Below are 13,399 nucleotides of genomic sequence, written 5' to 3' on the forward strand. Positions count from 1 at the left end.
GCTCGTAAAGAATATATGGAATATATATATAGGAAACGTGGAATTCTAAAGTTAATCAAAATGTAGCTAAAAATGAATAGTTATCAGTCTGTAATCAATTTATAACTTGATATAGAATATATTTTAAAATAAAAACGCATATTTTTAAATTTTGTAAATTACCTAAATGTTGTTTTTTGTTTGTTGTAAAATGTATATAACTGTTAAATAAACTAGATAGATAAAAGATAACTACTCGTATAGTCTGCTGTGTTGTTTTCTTCTCTTCTTTTTCTTATAGTATATATATATACTATATAGTATATCAGTTAATGTTTTTACATAACTTGCTTGAGTATGTGTATAACTATCTATCTGTATGTGTATATATATTTAGATGTGTGTGTGCCAGAGCAACACACATTTTCCAGGTTTTGTTTGTTTTTCATAATCAGCCAACGAGGCGTTCTGAAGTTGGATTTGGATAGTTGGGTGCAATGACCTCAACAATAACAACAACAACAACAACAACAACAACAGCAAGGTGTGTGTGTGTGTGTGTTTGGCTTACAAACTAGAACTTAGATATGTACAAACTATGTAACAAGTCTGGAGCAGTAGCTAACAATTTAGTTAGTCGAACTTATTGAATTAAACAAATGCAACGTCCTCATCTCTTAAATTGGCAGTCGAATTGTGGCCCAGCCATGTGCTCAGCTGCTAAATATGATATATATATATCATCATCATCATCGTTATCATCATTATGCTCATCATCATCTTAGTTTTCCGGCACACCCATCAACATGGTGAGTACTTAAGATTGAACATGTTATATATGTGTTATAGTATATGTAGAAAAAATGTTTAGTTACAAATTGATCAATCTATAATAAATAAAGCTTGATCTAGGCATGTACTGTGTGTGTGTGTGTGTGTGTTGGTGTGTGTTTAGATTGAGGCGAGGCACTCGATAAAGCAAAAGGCACAAACATTACACTTAGACTAAGGCTACCTAATCTAGATCTAGACAAATACGACATATCAAGTACATGCTTCAAGCATGTTCGCTTTTCGCTGCTTCTTCAGTTACTTTTTCAGCTGGTTTTTCAGCTACTGCTACTGCTTCTTCTTCTCAACTGCTGTTCAACAAGATCGAGTGATTGGCAATTAGTGTTAAACTAACCACTTAATGGGACAAATGGAGCGTTATCATTTATTGTCGCCTGGGTTCTTTTTTTTGCTGCTGCTGCTACCATTTTTTAGGCCGTGGGCAGCGGCTCGTGCTTGGCATTGCGCCGCTGCTCCCAGTTGGAGATGTAGGTCAGCGGATAGCACAGGAAGGCGGACAGCAGGATGAGGCCGCCGGCAAAGTAAAAGGCCACATTGTAGCTATTGGTGGCCGCATACAAGGCGCCTGCAATGAGAGAGTGGAAGAGAGATGAGCAATCCATTTGGATTCACTTTCGTTCCATGTTGACTTACCCGCTATGGGACTGCCGATGGTGGCGGCGAGACCTTGGAAGAGCATCAGGAAGCCGAATGCATTGGTCAGCTTGTCCAGGCCAATCAGCTCGACGGCAATCAGGGAGCGCAGCGCCGAGAAGCAGGCAATGCATATGCCAAAGAGCACAGCGAACGACCATTGGGTGGTGGCATTGATGACCACGCCGCTGAAGATGGTGGCCAGGCCGCCGGCGGTGAGCGCGACATTGTTGAGCCACAGCGGCTTGACGCTGGGGAAGGAGCTCATCGAGCCGCAGACAATCCTAGCGATCGTGTTGATCATGCCAATGCCGGAAATGATGGAAACAGCCGAATCCTTGTCCATGCCGCCGGCGACGGCGCGATCCGTCAGAAAGGAGAAGGGCACAAAGAAGCCCATCATGGTCAGGAAACCGCTGAAGGCCAGGCACATGAAAGCCGGCGACTTGAGCAGGCTGGTGTCCAGCATGGTGGAGAGCGTGCGACGCACGGCCTCCGGACAGATGCGGCATCCCTTCTGTCTGTCCTCCAGCATATCCTGCTTGGTGGGCAGCCGAGTGACGGACATGTGGTAGGCTAGCGAGGTCTGCGACTGGTATTGCGGTATGCGTGTCAGCGAGCCCGTAAAGAAGATGTCATCTCTGTACATGGGACGCGACGAGGACTGCGACTGGCCCGGATGATGGGCCTGCTCATGGGCGCCGCCAGCGCCGCGCTTGGCCAGATCCTGTGGCCGACGGCCCGACACGGTGTGCCGGCGCGCTTGTATGCTGGCCGGCTTGGCCTCCGTCTCCAGCAGATTATCGTTCTCGGCCTCCTCCTCGTTCTCGCCCACGGTGGTCAGCTCCTTGTGCAGATTGAAGGTCAGCTGCTGTGGATCTCCATTGGGCGTGGTTGGCTGTGACTTGCGCAGCTGCTTCAGCTCGGTGCCCTTGCTGGCCTGGCCCGATGGTCGACGCTCCAGATTCATGCCCTTAAAGATCTCGGCCGCCGTCGGGTAATGATGACGCTGCGAGGCGCCCATGTAGGTGTTGTGCGCCGAGTTGGGCATCGAGTAGGCGAAGCGACCCTCCGGCAGCGGCTTCGTGAACGCCGCCTGATGCAGCTGCGGTGTCGGAGCCACCGTATTGCCGTGGCCATTCAGCTTGGTCTTCTCCTCGTCGTCGATGACAGTTCCGTCCTTGGTAACGCCCAGCGTAATGGGCTGAATGGGACGGAAGGCGAGGCCAAAGACGGCGCACGACAGGATCATCAGTCCCTGTATGGCCAGCGTCATGCGCCAGCCGGTCTTCTGGAGCAGCACTTCGGTCAGCGGGGCAAAGACAAAGGTGCCCACGCCGGAGCCGCAGAGCGCTACACCCGTTGCCAGTGCGCGATACTTCTCAAAGTAGAAACCAATGATGACCACGGCAGGTATATAGACCATGCAGAAGCCAATGCCGCCCAGCACGCCATACACGATGAACAGGAACTCCACACTGGTCGCATAGTACGAGAGGCCAAAGCAGATCGAGGCAAAGATGGCGCCGGCAATGGTCACCGGACGGAAGCCAAAACGATTGGCCAAGGCGCTAACAAACGGACCGGCCATCAGATAGCAGCCGCTGAGCAGCGAGGAGACGAAGGTCACATAGAACTTGCTCACATGGAACTCGTTGATGAGGTCATTCTGAATGATGGCCGAGCAGAAGACGATGCCGTCGATGACCGTGCAGCAGAGGAAGGAGGCAACCATTACCACCCAGGCCCAGCCGCTATCCGGCGGCACCACAACCGCTGCCGTATCAATATCCTCTTCCTCCTCCTCCTCGCCAGCGTCCGCTTCCGGCTTGTTAGCCGGATGCTTGGACACGAGCGCATTGGCCGCCGCCAGCTCGTCCTGCGATCTTGTATGCTGCGTGGGCATTGCCTAGCTGCAAAATATATACATATATACTATATTAATATACTTATTAATAATGAATGTCGCGATATAATTGTTATGCGAATGTATATTTATCAGCTCGCCCACACAAATATTCGCGGGCAACCTTCACACAGATTGCGCATACGCCCCCTTAAACGCAAATCGGCTTTCCCTTTCAATATATATACTATATGTGCCATATTATATTTATAATTAGTCACGTGTGGGTTCTCTTGCGTATTTATCGTGCATTTGTAGCTGTAAATGTGGCTGTTAATGTTAATGTATCTGTATCTATAGCTGTTCTGTATCTGTATTTGTATCTGTATCTGTATCTGTATCTGTATCTGTATCTGTATCTGTATCTGTATCTGTATCTGTATCTGTATCTGTATCTGTATCTGTATCTGTATCTGTATCTGTATCTGTATCTGTATCTGTATCTGTATCTGTATCTGTATCTGTATCTGTATCTGTATCTGTATCTGTATCTGTATCTGTATCTGTATCTGTATCTGTATCTGTATCTGTATCTGTATCTGTATCTGTATCTGTATCTGTATCTGTATCTGTATCTGTATCTGTATCTGTATCTGTATCTGTATCTGTATCTGTATCTGTATCTGTATCTGTATCTGTATCTGTATCTGTATCTGTATCTGTATCTGTATCTGTATCTGTATCTGTATCTGTATCTGTATCTGTATCTGTATCTGTATCTGTATCTGTATCTGTATCTGTATCTGTATCTGTATCTCTATCTCTATCTTTAGCTATGGATATATGTATGCTTAGCTTTTGTTTATTTCAACGACGTCAATTGTTGTGTTGTGTGTGTGTGTGTTTGTGTGTGTGTGTAGGGGGGGTGGGCGTTTATAGAATGGGGGTGGGTGTCAAACGTCAACGTCCTCCTCCAACTCATTTTCAGTGCCAGTGCCAATGTCAAGCAAACGACAACAACAACAAACTGCGTCAAAAGCTGCTTAAAACAATCGCAACGAAAAAGCGAAAACAATTTAGCAAAAAACATTTATAGAATTTTCAATAATTATGCGCCCAGCTTGTCCGTCAATTTTCCAACAATTTTCTCAGACAAACAATTTGGCATTCTTATTTTTTAATTTTTTAAAAATGTTTTTTTAGCACTTGTTTTCTTTGCACCCGCTAAAAAGCGAACGACCTTGATGCTTTATTTTTGGGCTTATCTAATCTGCTGCTGGATCTGGATGCACGGGCTATTTGGCTTATGGCTGCCATAAACTGAAATATACTGCAACATTTTGTTGCGACACATTTATTTGGCTTACAAAATGTTGGTTCTGTCCGCCAAAATGTGCTCAAATGTTCGCTGACTTTTGGCCAGACTTCTATTATATATAATCAGGCTAGAGATGAATTTGTTGGGCTTACAAAAGGTTTTAATTGTTTTAATCAAAATGAAATATCATAGGGATGAGATGTGTGCTATATATGATGGTCATTTCCATAAAACTTGTTGCCAGGCTGTCAAGAATTTTCCTCAGCTAGTTCCACAATAATTTACAGACATTAAGCCGAAGCGAGCCCTGATTCCAGTTTATATATTAACTTTAAAGGCAAACCCCTTGTTAAACTCAAATCAAAAACAATTATTTTAGACTAGAATTAAGCTGGTCCTAAAGCATAAATTACCTTAACTCCAACAATGGGACTTGTCTGAGCATTTTTCGCCAGATGCCAATTTTGGATAGAGTTCAAATATAGCCCGAATCATGTATATGAAAATATTTAAGTTATTCAATAAGTTCAGAACAAAGGGCAATTTTGAATTAAAAACTAAATTGTTTGATCAAATCTTATCAAAATATGTGAAGCAACAACGTGTGTTCAAGCTTTACGAAGCGAACCAGCCAGCTGGTTCAAACTGTAAGCATTTCCGACTTTCGACTCGCTTGCTATTTAACACGGCCATATGCTTACATATATGATTTATGCTATATACATTTTATATAGATACGAGGTCCTGATACGAACCAATCCCTATAATCCATCCATATAAAGCTAGACAAGTTCCTATCTCTGGGCAGATAGGCGAAGATTTACGATGCCAGAGATTTGTTTTATATGCAAATTAACAAGCACTTCATAAAAATGAATTATTCGAATAATTTAGTGCACACGACAACCCTGAACCGTTTTTTATTGCCTGGCAACCCCGGACGTAGGTTTTTTTTAAACAAAAAAAGAAGAAAATAAAACCTGGCGATTAGCTGCTGATTAGAGGATTGTAAATAGTTTACTGTCTGCTCGTAAACTGTGGCAAATATTATAAATACCCTAAAATTGTGGGACGTGCGGCGTAAATCAATTGATTTGACCAGATTTGCTTTTGGCCAACTATTTGGGTGCAGATAAGACGACCTTAGCCGGATTTGTGGCCCTATCGGCGTCGCATACATGATAAAGCCTCAGCCACTTGGCAACCCGCTTGGCATGTGACTTTTCGTCCAATAATATTCGATTATTTGATTTCCTTGATTATTGTTGTCGACGGTTTATGGCCTGCCATATATATGCATATATACAAGTCCGTTCGTCTTTAACACTTTTGTTTATTATGCAATATTATTATTATATTGAAGAGCGGGTCTCGTATTTCATGTGCCCAATGGCCAGCCCAGAAGTGGCCGGTCGCCCCTAGGAAATGGCTCAGCACATTGCGCAAACTGTGCCCAAAGAAGCCGGTCAAGTGCTTCGACTTCGGCTTCGTCTTCGGCTTCTGCTGGGCTCTTGACTGGCCGTGCAGCTATCCCAACTATAAATAGAGCCCGTTGTCAACTTGTTGAACGAAATCGAACCATTTGTGTTATTTTGTACCAAGTACTAACCACTTGTGGACAGCCGGGCACGCCCAGTTCCTCGTTTCAGACAATTGCCCATTGCCATTCCAATGCACCAACTTGCCGAATACCCTCTAATCAAACATAATGTGCTGTCGAGAAACTTGTTCTCAAACAATTTCTTGCCTAAAAGATACACTAAGAGAATAGCGTAGAGTTTTGTACTTAAATCTTGAAAAGAAAATTTGTATCTGACAAGAACTTTTGTAAGAGTCGAAATTTACACTTGAGTAAAAGACATAAATAAAGCACTTAATTTAATTTCAAGAAATGCTATGCTTATTTTAAGCATAAAAGTTTTTGATATAATTATTTTGTATTTTTGCTGTTGTAAAACTTAAGTAGCCATTTTTCCTGCCTCAACTTACACAAAATAAACAAAATTTTCCATTTTTCCATTGTTTAGCTTAACTCTCTTTACAGGGCATCTGCTAGTCGTGCAACTGCAGAAGAGACAGGCTCGTTTTCTTATTTGCTTTGCCCTGCCGCACGTTTATGTCATTTGTACAGCAGACAGTAGATAGTTGTGGCCTGGAGCTGTTATCCTTCGTCTGGTTGTAAGCTAATCCCGCTGTGCGCAAACACAAGCGCCGATCCATCAACTGAGCCCCTCCCCCATCTCGCTCTCCCCCTTCCTCCACTTATACACACTCTGCCCCTCGTGCCCCTCGCTGCTGCTGCAGTGGCGTCTACCGAACAGTTGTCAGCGCCAATTGCGACTGTTGACAGCTCCTAAATTGATGCCCGTCGATTGAATTAATAAATATTATAGGTAAAAACATATGGACAACGGGAGAGAGACAGAGAGAGAGAAAGAGAGAGAGAGAGAGAGAGAGAGAGAGAGAGAGAGAGAGAGGAGAGAGGGAAAAAGAAGCGTATTCATGTTGTCTTTCCTGTTGCTGGTTATTCCTTTTAGCATAACTATGCGTACACATGTATCTGTATCTGAATATGTATATGTATCTGTATCTTTAAGTGTATCCGTATCTTTAAATGTATCTGTATCAGTGTATCTTTGTAGTATCTGTATCTGTAAATGTATCTGTATCTTGTATCTTTGTATATGTGACCATTTCTGTATCTGTATCTGTGTTCTGTTTGTTTGCGTATCTCATTTATATAACATGCGTTTGTACATGTCCGGCCGTCTTTTCCGTCCATCTTTGCTTTACCTTTTAATTCTTTATAGCTACATGTGGCATGTGTCTGCGTGCATAAGTGTGTGTGTGTGTGTGTTTAGCCACATTGTGCAGCGATCATTAAACGATTTTCTGCTCAAAATATTAATTAGCTGACGCTTCTGTGCTGGCGGGAACGGCAACCTGTTGTCTGCAGCCAAATAAGGCAACAAACAGCAATTGCTTTTTGGCCCAAACGAATGGCTAATTGAGTGAGCGCCACTTCAAATAGTTGGCCCAAATTCTGTGAAACACTTTAAACAACTGTCGCTCGTGGCTGTTGTTGTAGTTGTTGCTGGTTTGCTTTGAAGTTCATTGAACGGCCTTTCACCCAGGCCCACACCCAAACCCAGACCCAGACCCAGTTGGAGCCCGTCTGAATTATAGCCCACAGTCCATGAGTCACGCATGCGCAACCGAAGTGCAGAAAGTTGGGGAAAATAACATTTGGTTAATTTTGAATGCCATGTGTCTCGAATTGAACAGAACTTTTTAACATAAAAGAGAGATTGTAAGCTTAAGAGAACCAAAAATTGTAAATGAGAAAAACTCTTAATGAACTAAAGCTCTAAAGAACTAATTATCACAAACGAAAGATCTTAAGCTTTTCATAAATAACCTTATCTTTAGTTTAAGAGAACTCAATTAATTTATTTGATAAGTTTATTTCCATGGGATCGCCCAAAGCAGATAAGCAAATATTTCTTTTATAGAACAGTCAAAAAAGGAAAAACCTCGTTTTGTTATCATATCTAGGCTCATATCTAATTCTTATTCAAAAAAAAACCTTATTAATTTTTTTTCAATAAACCTTTTGGCTTAAATCTTGCATATAATTCGAAGCGTCAAGTTGGACTATATCATTTTTGAATAATAATCAATATACATTTCCCTTAATGTAAATGCTTGCATTCGAGCATCTTAGGGCAAAAGTCCAACTCTGTCTGCAAGTGTATTTAAACTTTGGAACACGTAAGATAAGTTCTTCATCTTGTTACAGCTGTGGCATAGATTATACAGGCATTGTTTATAAAGTTGATATAGCTTGCATATATGTTATGTATACTATATAATATAGTATGGCATGAAGCAGAAGTAAGACGCACTTTATCAGCTATTGTTGCTGTTGCTGTCGGCACTATCGGCATGAACAAAGGCTTGTCAGGCCTCTGTGTGTGCTGGCCAGTGTCAATGAACAATTAGTGGAGCGATCAATGGTCGCCCGGGTCTATGGTAGAGCCCGAACCCGAACCCGAACCCGAACTGCAACTGGAACCCTCCCAAAATATATAGCCGAGCGCTCTTTGTCGGAAGTGGAGCATGCGATTCCAAATCAATTAACATGTTCAAATTATGGAAAATACAACGAAAAGTCAGCAATTATTGAGGAAGCTGCATTTGAGAGCGAGAGAGAGAGAGATAGAGGGAGAGAGAGAGAGAGGGGGAGGGAGAGAGAGAACTGATTTACAAGTCCGTTTGTGTGCATATAAAAATCAATTATTAATTGGGTTATCTGCACGTGCCCAGTTCAAGCTGTAACTAGGCACAGATACAGCTACAGCTACAGATACATTTACAGACACAGCGACAGATACAGATACAGATACGGCTGCTGAGTTACAGATACAAGTGGAAATTCGTGACCCGATCGCATTGACATTGGCGCCAAAATGCTTTCGAAATTGGAAACCGAATCTGATAACAAATGCGCAAATATAAATATATATATATAATATAAATATTGAAACAAAAACAAGACTAACTGCAGTTGCATTCTAAAATTGTCGTCCACATTATCAAAGCTATCAATCAACAGCTCGGCAGCATCTGCAGCTCGGCCATAATCAGCTGCGAATATGTAAATATTTTCTAACTGATTAACGCTGTTTTTTTCATTTTCCATAAGCTGTGGAAAGATTTTCTGTGCTCAATTCCAAATAGAAAAAAAAGGTACCACACGCAAACGCATTCGGGCATATCCAATAAAAAAAACCTCTAAAAAACCGCAAACCTCAGTTATTTGGCAATGAATGACTGACTGACGGACGGACTGACGGACTGACGGACTGACGGACTGACTGACTGACGGACTGACTGTCTGTCTGCGGTGCATTGTGAATGCGAAAAACTTGTTTACAGCACATAAATAACTCATATAGTATATATATTAACAATCTTTAGTTATTTAAACATATTCCATTCCATTTGCTGCTTAGCCTAGTTAGCCTTTGCTTTTGCTTTTAATTAATCAAACTATTTGCCAACAACAAGCCACACAGCCGCTGCTTTAAACGTAATCAGGCGTCTTGGCCAATTCGGGTCAATATCTGAATCATCTGAATCATCTGACTCAGTTTCAGTTACAGCTCCGACGTCATCTCCGACAGTTCTAATGCTTCTTAAGCTCGTGCCCATGTCATATGTTGGTTTCAACTTTAGGCTAATGCCGAGGCAACAGTTGCCAAGTGGGTTGCTATTGATATATGTATATACATATATATATCCAACTAGATATCATCTATTAGTATTCTAGTATTCTAGCTGCATAATAATCCATTTCATAAGAGATTTACTTGATTTCGAGCTTTCTTTTTGTGCTCATAGCTAAGGAACCTGCCTAAGGATCTAAGTTCTATGATCTTAGGGTATTTGAGCACATCTTGAATATTATAAGTATTATAAAAGCTAAAGCTTATGTGAGTCAGCTTCTAATATATTGATCTCTTATAAATAAACTTATCGAAACTCTATCTTAAAGTCTCGTTATTGGCTACAGGGTATCTGCTAGTCGCACCCAAGGCAACTGTATCACTTTTACTTATTTGTCTTTATCTTCAAGTATTCTCTTTATTATAATTGCATCCGCATCTTGATATGATTTCAAGCATTCACTTTTTTCTGCGACATTATCTAGATGTGCTTTATCTTTGAGTATTTCAACATTTGTTTTCCTCTATTCGATTTTCATTCACAAATTTATCAACTTGAAATTGATCAAAATGAAATGGTTAATACAGTTAATTGTTTTTGTTTTTTTTTTTTTTTTTTTGTTTTTTTCTGCAACCCGTTTATGCAAATGATATAGTCGAGTTAACAATAACGGATCAAGCTGCAGTTGACTTTTTTTTAAGGCAAAAACCAAAGGCCAAGAAGTTTTCGCGAGAGATCAAAGCCAGAGCAGAAGGCCTTGAACAAATGCCAACATATTTAGTTTCTTTTTGTTTTTTGTTTTTTTTTTTTCTTCCAGTTTGCGCCGCATTGATGGGCCTTCGACAGGTGAGTCAGCAGATAAAGTGTAAGAGGAAGGTCGGAAGGGTGTGTCGCACTATTTTATTTCATTTCTGTTTATTTTTGTCCAATTTTGTGGGTTTTCCCCAGTTTTTCTTTCTTTTTTTTTTTTTGGTTTAATTTGCATGGTAATTGCGGCTGCAATTAAGATAAATGCGGATTGCTCGAATCGGTTCTTGCAGATACATTTGCATAACTATACGCAAAAGTATCTCGATTCGTGTTTTAAGTGCAGGCTTATTATCGATCGATTCTTAAGCTGATTTTCTTCCGTTGTTGTTCAAGTTCAGGAAAGACGGGAAAACAGAAAACATAAAAATAAAACAGCAAAAACAGCATCGAAAGAACGTCAGCGAAATACGCCCATAAAAGGCACTCGAAAGCCGTTTACGTGTTAACGTGTTTCTGGTACCCGATTCCTGGTATTGCCAACATGATGAGTCTTCAGGCAAAAGGCCAAAAGACGCAGGCGGCCACATAAAAAAAAAAAAACAAAAAAACATATACATATATATTTTTTGTATCTTCTTTTAAGTTAGAACATTAAAATTGTGACTAAGGTCCCGGCCGGTGTGCGCCGCGTCTCTCAATTGGAGTTTGTTGGCAGACGGCGCGACGTGTGTTTGTTTCTTCTTCTTCTACTACTCTTTTAGCCAAAAAACTCGTTTCTGGCCGCGCCAGGGGCTGGGCTGTGCGACGGGGCGCGGTCATGTGACACAAGCATAATGCCAAGTCTTTTTAGCCATTCATCTGTATCTGTATATTTAGCTGGCCGCGTGTGCGAGTGTGTGTGTGCGTGTGCGCGTGTGTGCGCGTGTGTGTATATGTGTGTGTGTGCGTGTTGGCCCTCTTGTGCTTACCTTTTGATGTTGACGATGTTGTTGTTGCTGCTGTTGTGTTTGGCGTGTTGCGGCGTCTGTTGCAGCTTTCAATTTGTTAAGAAACCAAAAAAAACGGTTTCGTTTAGATTGGAACCCGGCCCGATGGCTTTTTCGATTTTTTGGGCTATTTCTGGCGCCCGATCGTGGGCAGTGCAAAGAATTTCTTATGCGAGAAAGCGAAAGCAAATGTGAACGCAGCGCACAGCAAAAAAAGCGAAAGTTAACTGTAAAAAGCGCCTCAATTTAGAAACTGAACTGAACCGAACGCAAGACGAAGAAGAGGAGAGCGAACGCGCTTATAAATACTTCTAGTATATGTATCTGTATCTGATTATCTGTAGCGGTTTAGCAGCTGTTCGTACGATCCCCGTGTGCTCTTGTGTGTGTGTGTGGTGTGTGTGTGTGTGTCTATATGTATTATACTGCATATGTGTGGCATATGAAATGTGCGACCTGCCTCCGAATGCGAAAGGCACGCGTTTCAATAAATTCGTTGTGATTCGTAAAATGTGTACACATATATACATATACTTATTTATGTATACATATATATTTATTCAATTCTATTCTATTATTTTTGTTATTCTGTTTTTGTGTGTTTTAAGCTCTTGTTTTGATATTCTGTTCTCAGCGGCGCTTTGGCCTTTTTTTTTTGCGTATTGATCGCGCGCTTACCGACCGATCCGAGCGACTGACTAAAGATAACTAAAGGGAAATGGAAATGTGTTGGCAGTATAAACCACAAAGCAGAAAGCAGCACCAGCAGCACGACAGCAGCAGCAGCAGCAGCACCAACAACACTCCGTCCGCACAAGCAGCACAAAAACAGTACGCAGCAGGCTGCTTCGCGATACGAAGGCACCTTCACACGAGAACTCACACACATGCGCACAGCCGAGGCGTGTATTTGTATTTGATGTTTGCTTGTGCGAGTGTTTGTATTTGCTTTTACATTGTTGTTGTTGTTGTTGTTGTTCGTGCTTGTTCGCGCGTTCTTGTAAACGCACATTATCAGACAACACAGAACCGCCGCGCTGCGCCTCGCCTCGCACCGCCCACCCACTTGACTTGCTCTATCCGCTACGTTATCGTTCATGCGGCGTCGTGAATGAAAATGACACAACAACAACAACAACAATAGCGCCAGCGTCAGCCAGCATTAAAACAGTTACAACAACAACCGGCGAAACTACAAAAACATGGCGTGCTGCCCATGTCTAAGACGCTGCGCATGTGTGAGTGTAACTGCAGCAGTGTGTATGTGAGTGTGGTAGCCTGTGCGTAGGGTACGAACTTGCTCACGCCAAATTGCTGAGAGTGTAAGCTCACACACGCTCACTTACTCTCTCACTCACTCACACACACACACACTCTCTCTCTCTCTCTCTCTCTATTTTGACATACGGCCACTCTTGTTGTCGCCCTCGCCCTCGCTATCGTCTTTGCGCTCGCCATACAAAATGGCCTGCCAAAAAAGAAAAAAAAAACAACAACAAGCGCGCACACACATTGTACGTATACGCAATGCGATTTCGATACCGAAATCAATCTTGTTGTTGTTGTTGTTTGTGTTTCTTCTTTCAGAACTCTACAAATTTCGATGCTCCTCTTTGACTTTGTCGATGGCTCATTTTTTTGTTTCTTTTTAAGTTCTTATTTTAAAGTTTCGTTTCACAGAAAATAAGAAGTTTTTTTTCTTCTTGAATACGAGGCGTGTTTGCCTGTTTGCCCGTTTGTGTTTATATTTGTATTCGTAATTATGGTAGTGTGTGTGTGTGTGTGTGTGTGCTCTGGCTTTTTCCA

At 42.0% G+C, this 13,399-nt stretch overlaps 1 protein-coding gene across 1 annotated transcript; it reads right to left on the minus strand.

Annotated features, from left to right (window-relative positions):
* Nucleotides 1–121: 121 nt before the first annotated feature.
* On the minus strand, nt 122–12,123 carry LOC115760593 (monocarboxylate transporter 10). Its single transcript, XM_030702025.1, has 3 exons — nt 11,576–12,123; nt 1,465–3,377; nt 122–1,396 (listed from the first exon to the last, which is right to left on the minus strand). Exons 2-3 carry the CDS (start codon nt 3,368–3,370, stop codon nt 1,242–1,244), a joined length of 2,061 nt encoding a protein of 686 aa, XP_030557885.1. The 5' UTR covers nt 3,371–3,377; nt 11,576–12,123; the 3' UTR covers nt 122–1,241.
* Between the last annotated feature and the right edge of the window lie 1,276 nt (nt 12,124–13,399).

The sequence above is a fragment of the Drosophila novamexicana genome, unplaced genomic scaffold (genome assembly GCF_003285875.2).
Source record: "Drosophila novamexicana strain 15010-1031.04,08,12 unplaced genomic scaffold, DnovRS2.1 tig00000462-arrow-pilon, whole genome shotgun sequence".
NCBI lineage: Eukaryota > Metazoa > Arthropoda > Insecta > Diptera > Drosophilidae > Drosophila > Drosophila novamexicana.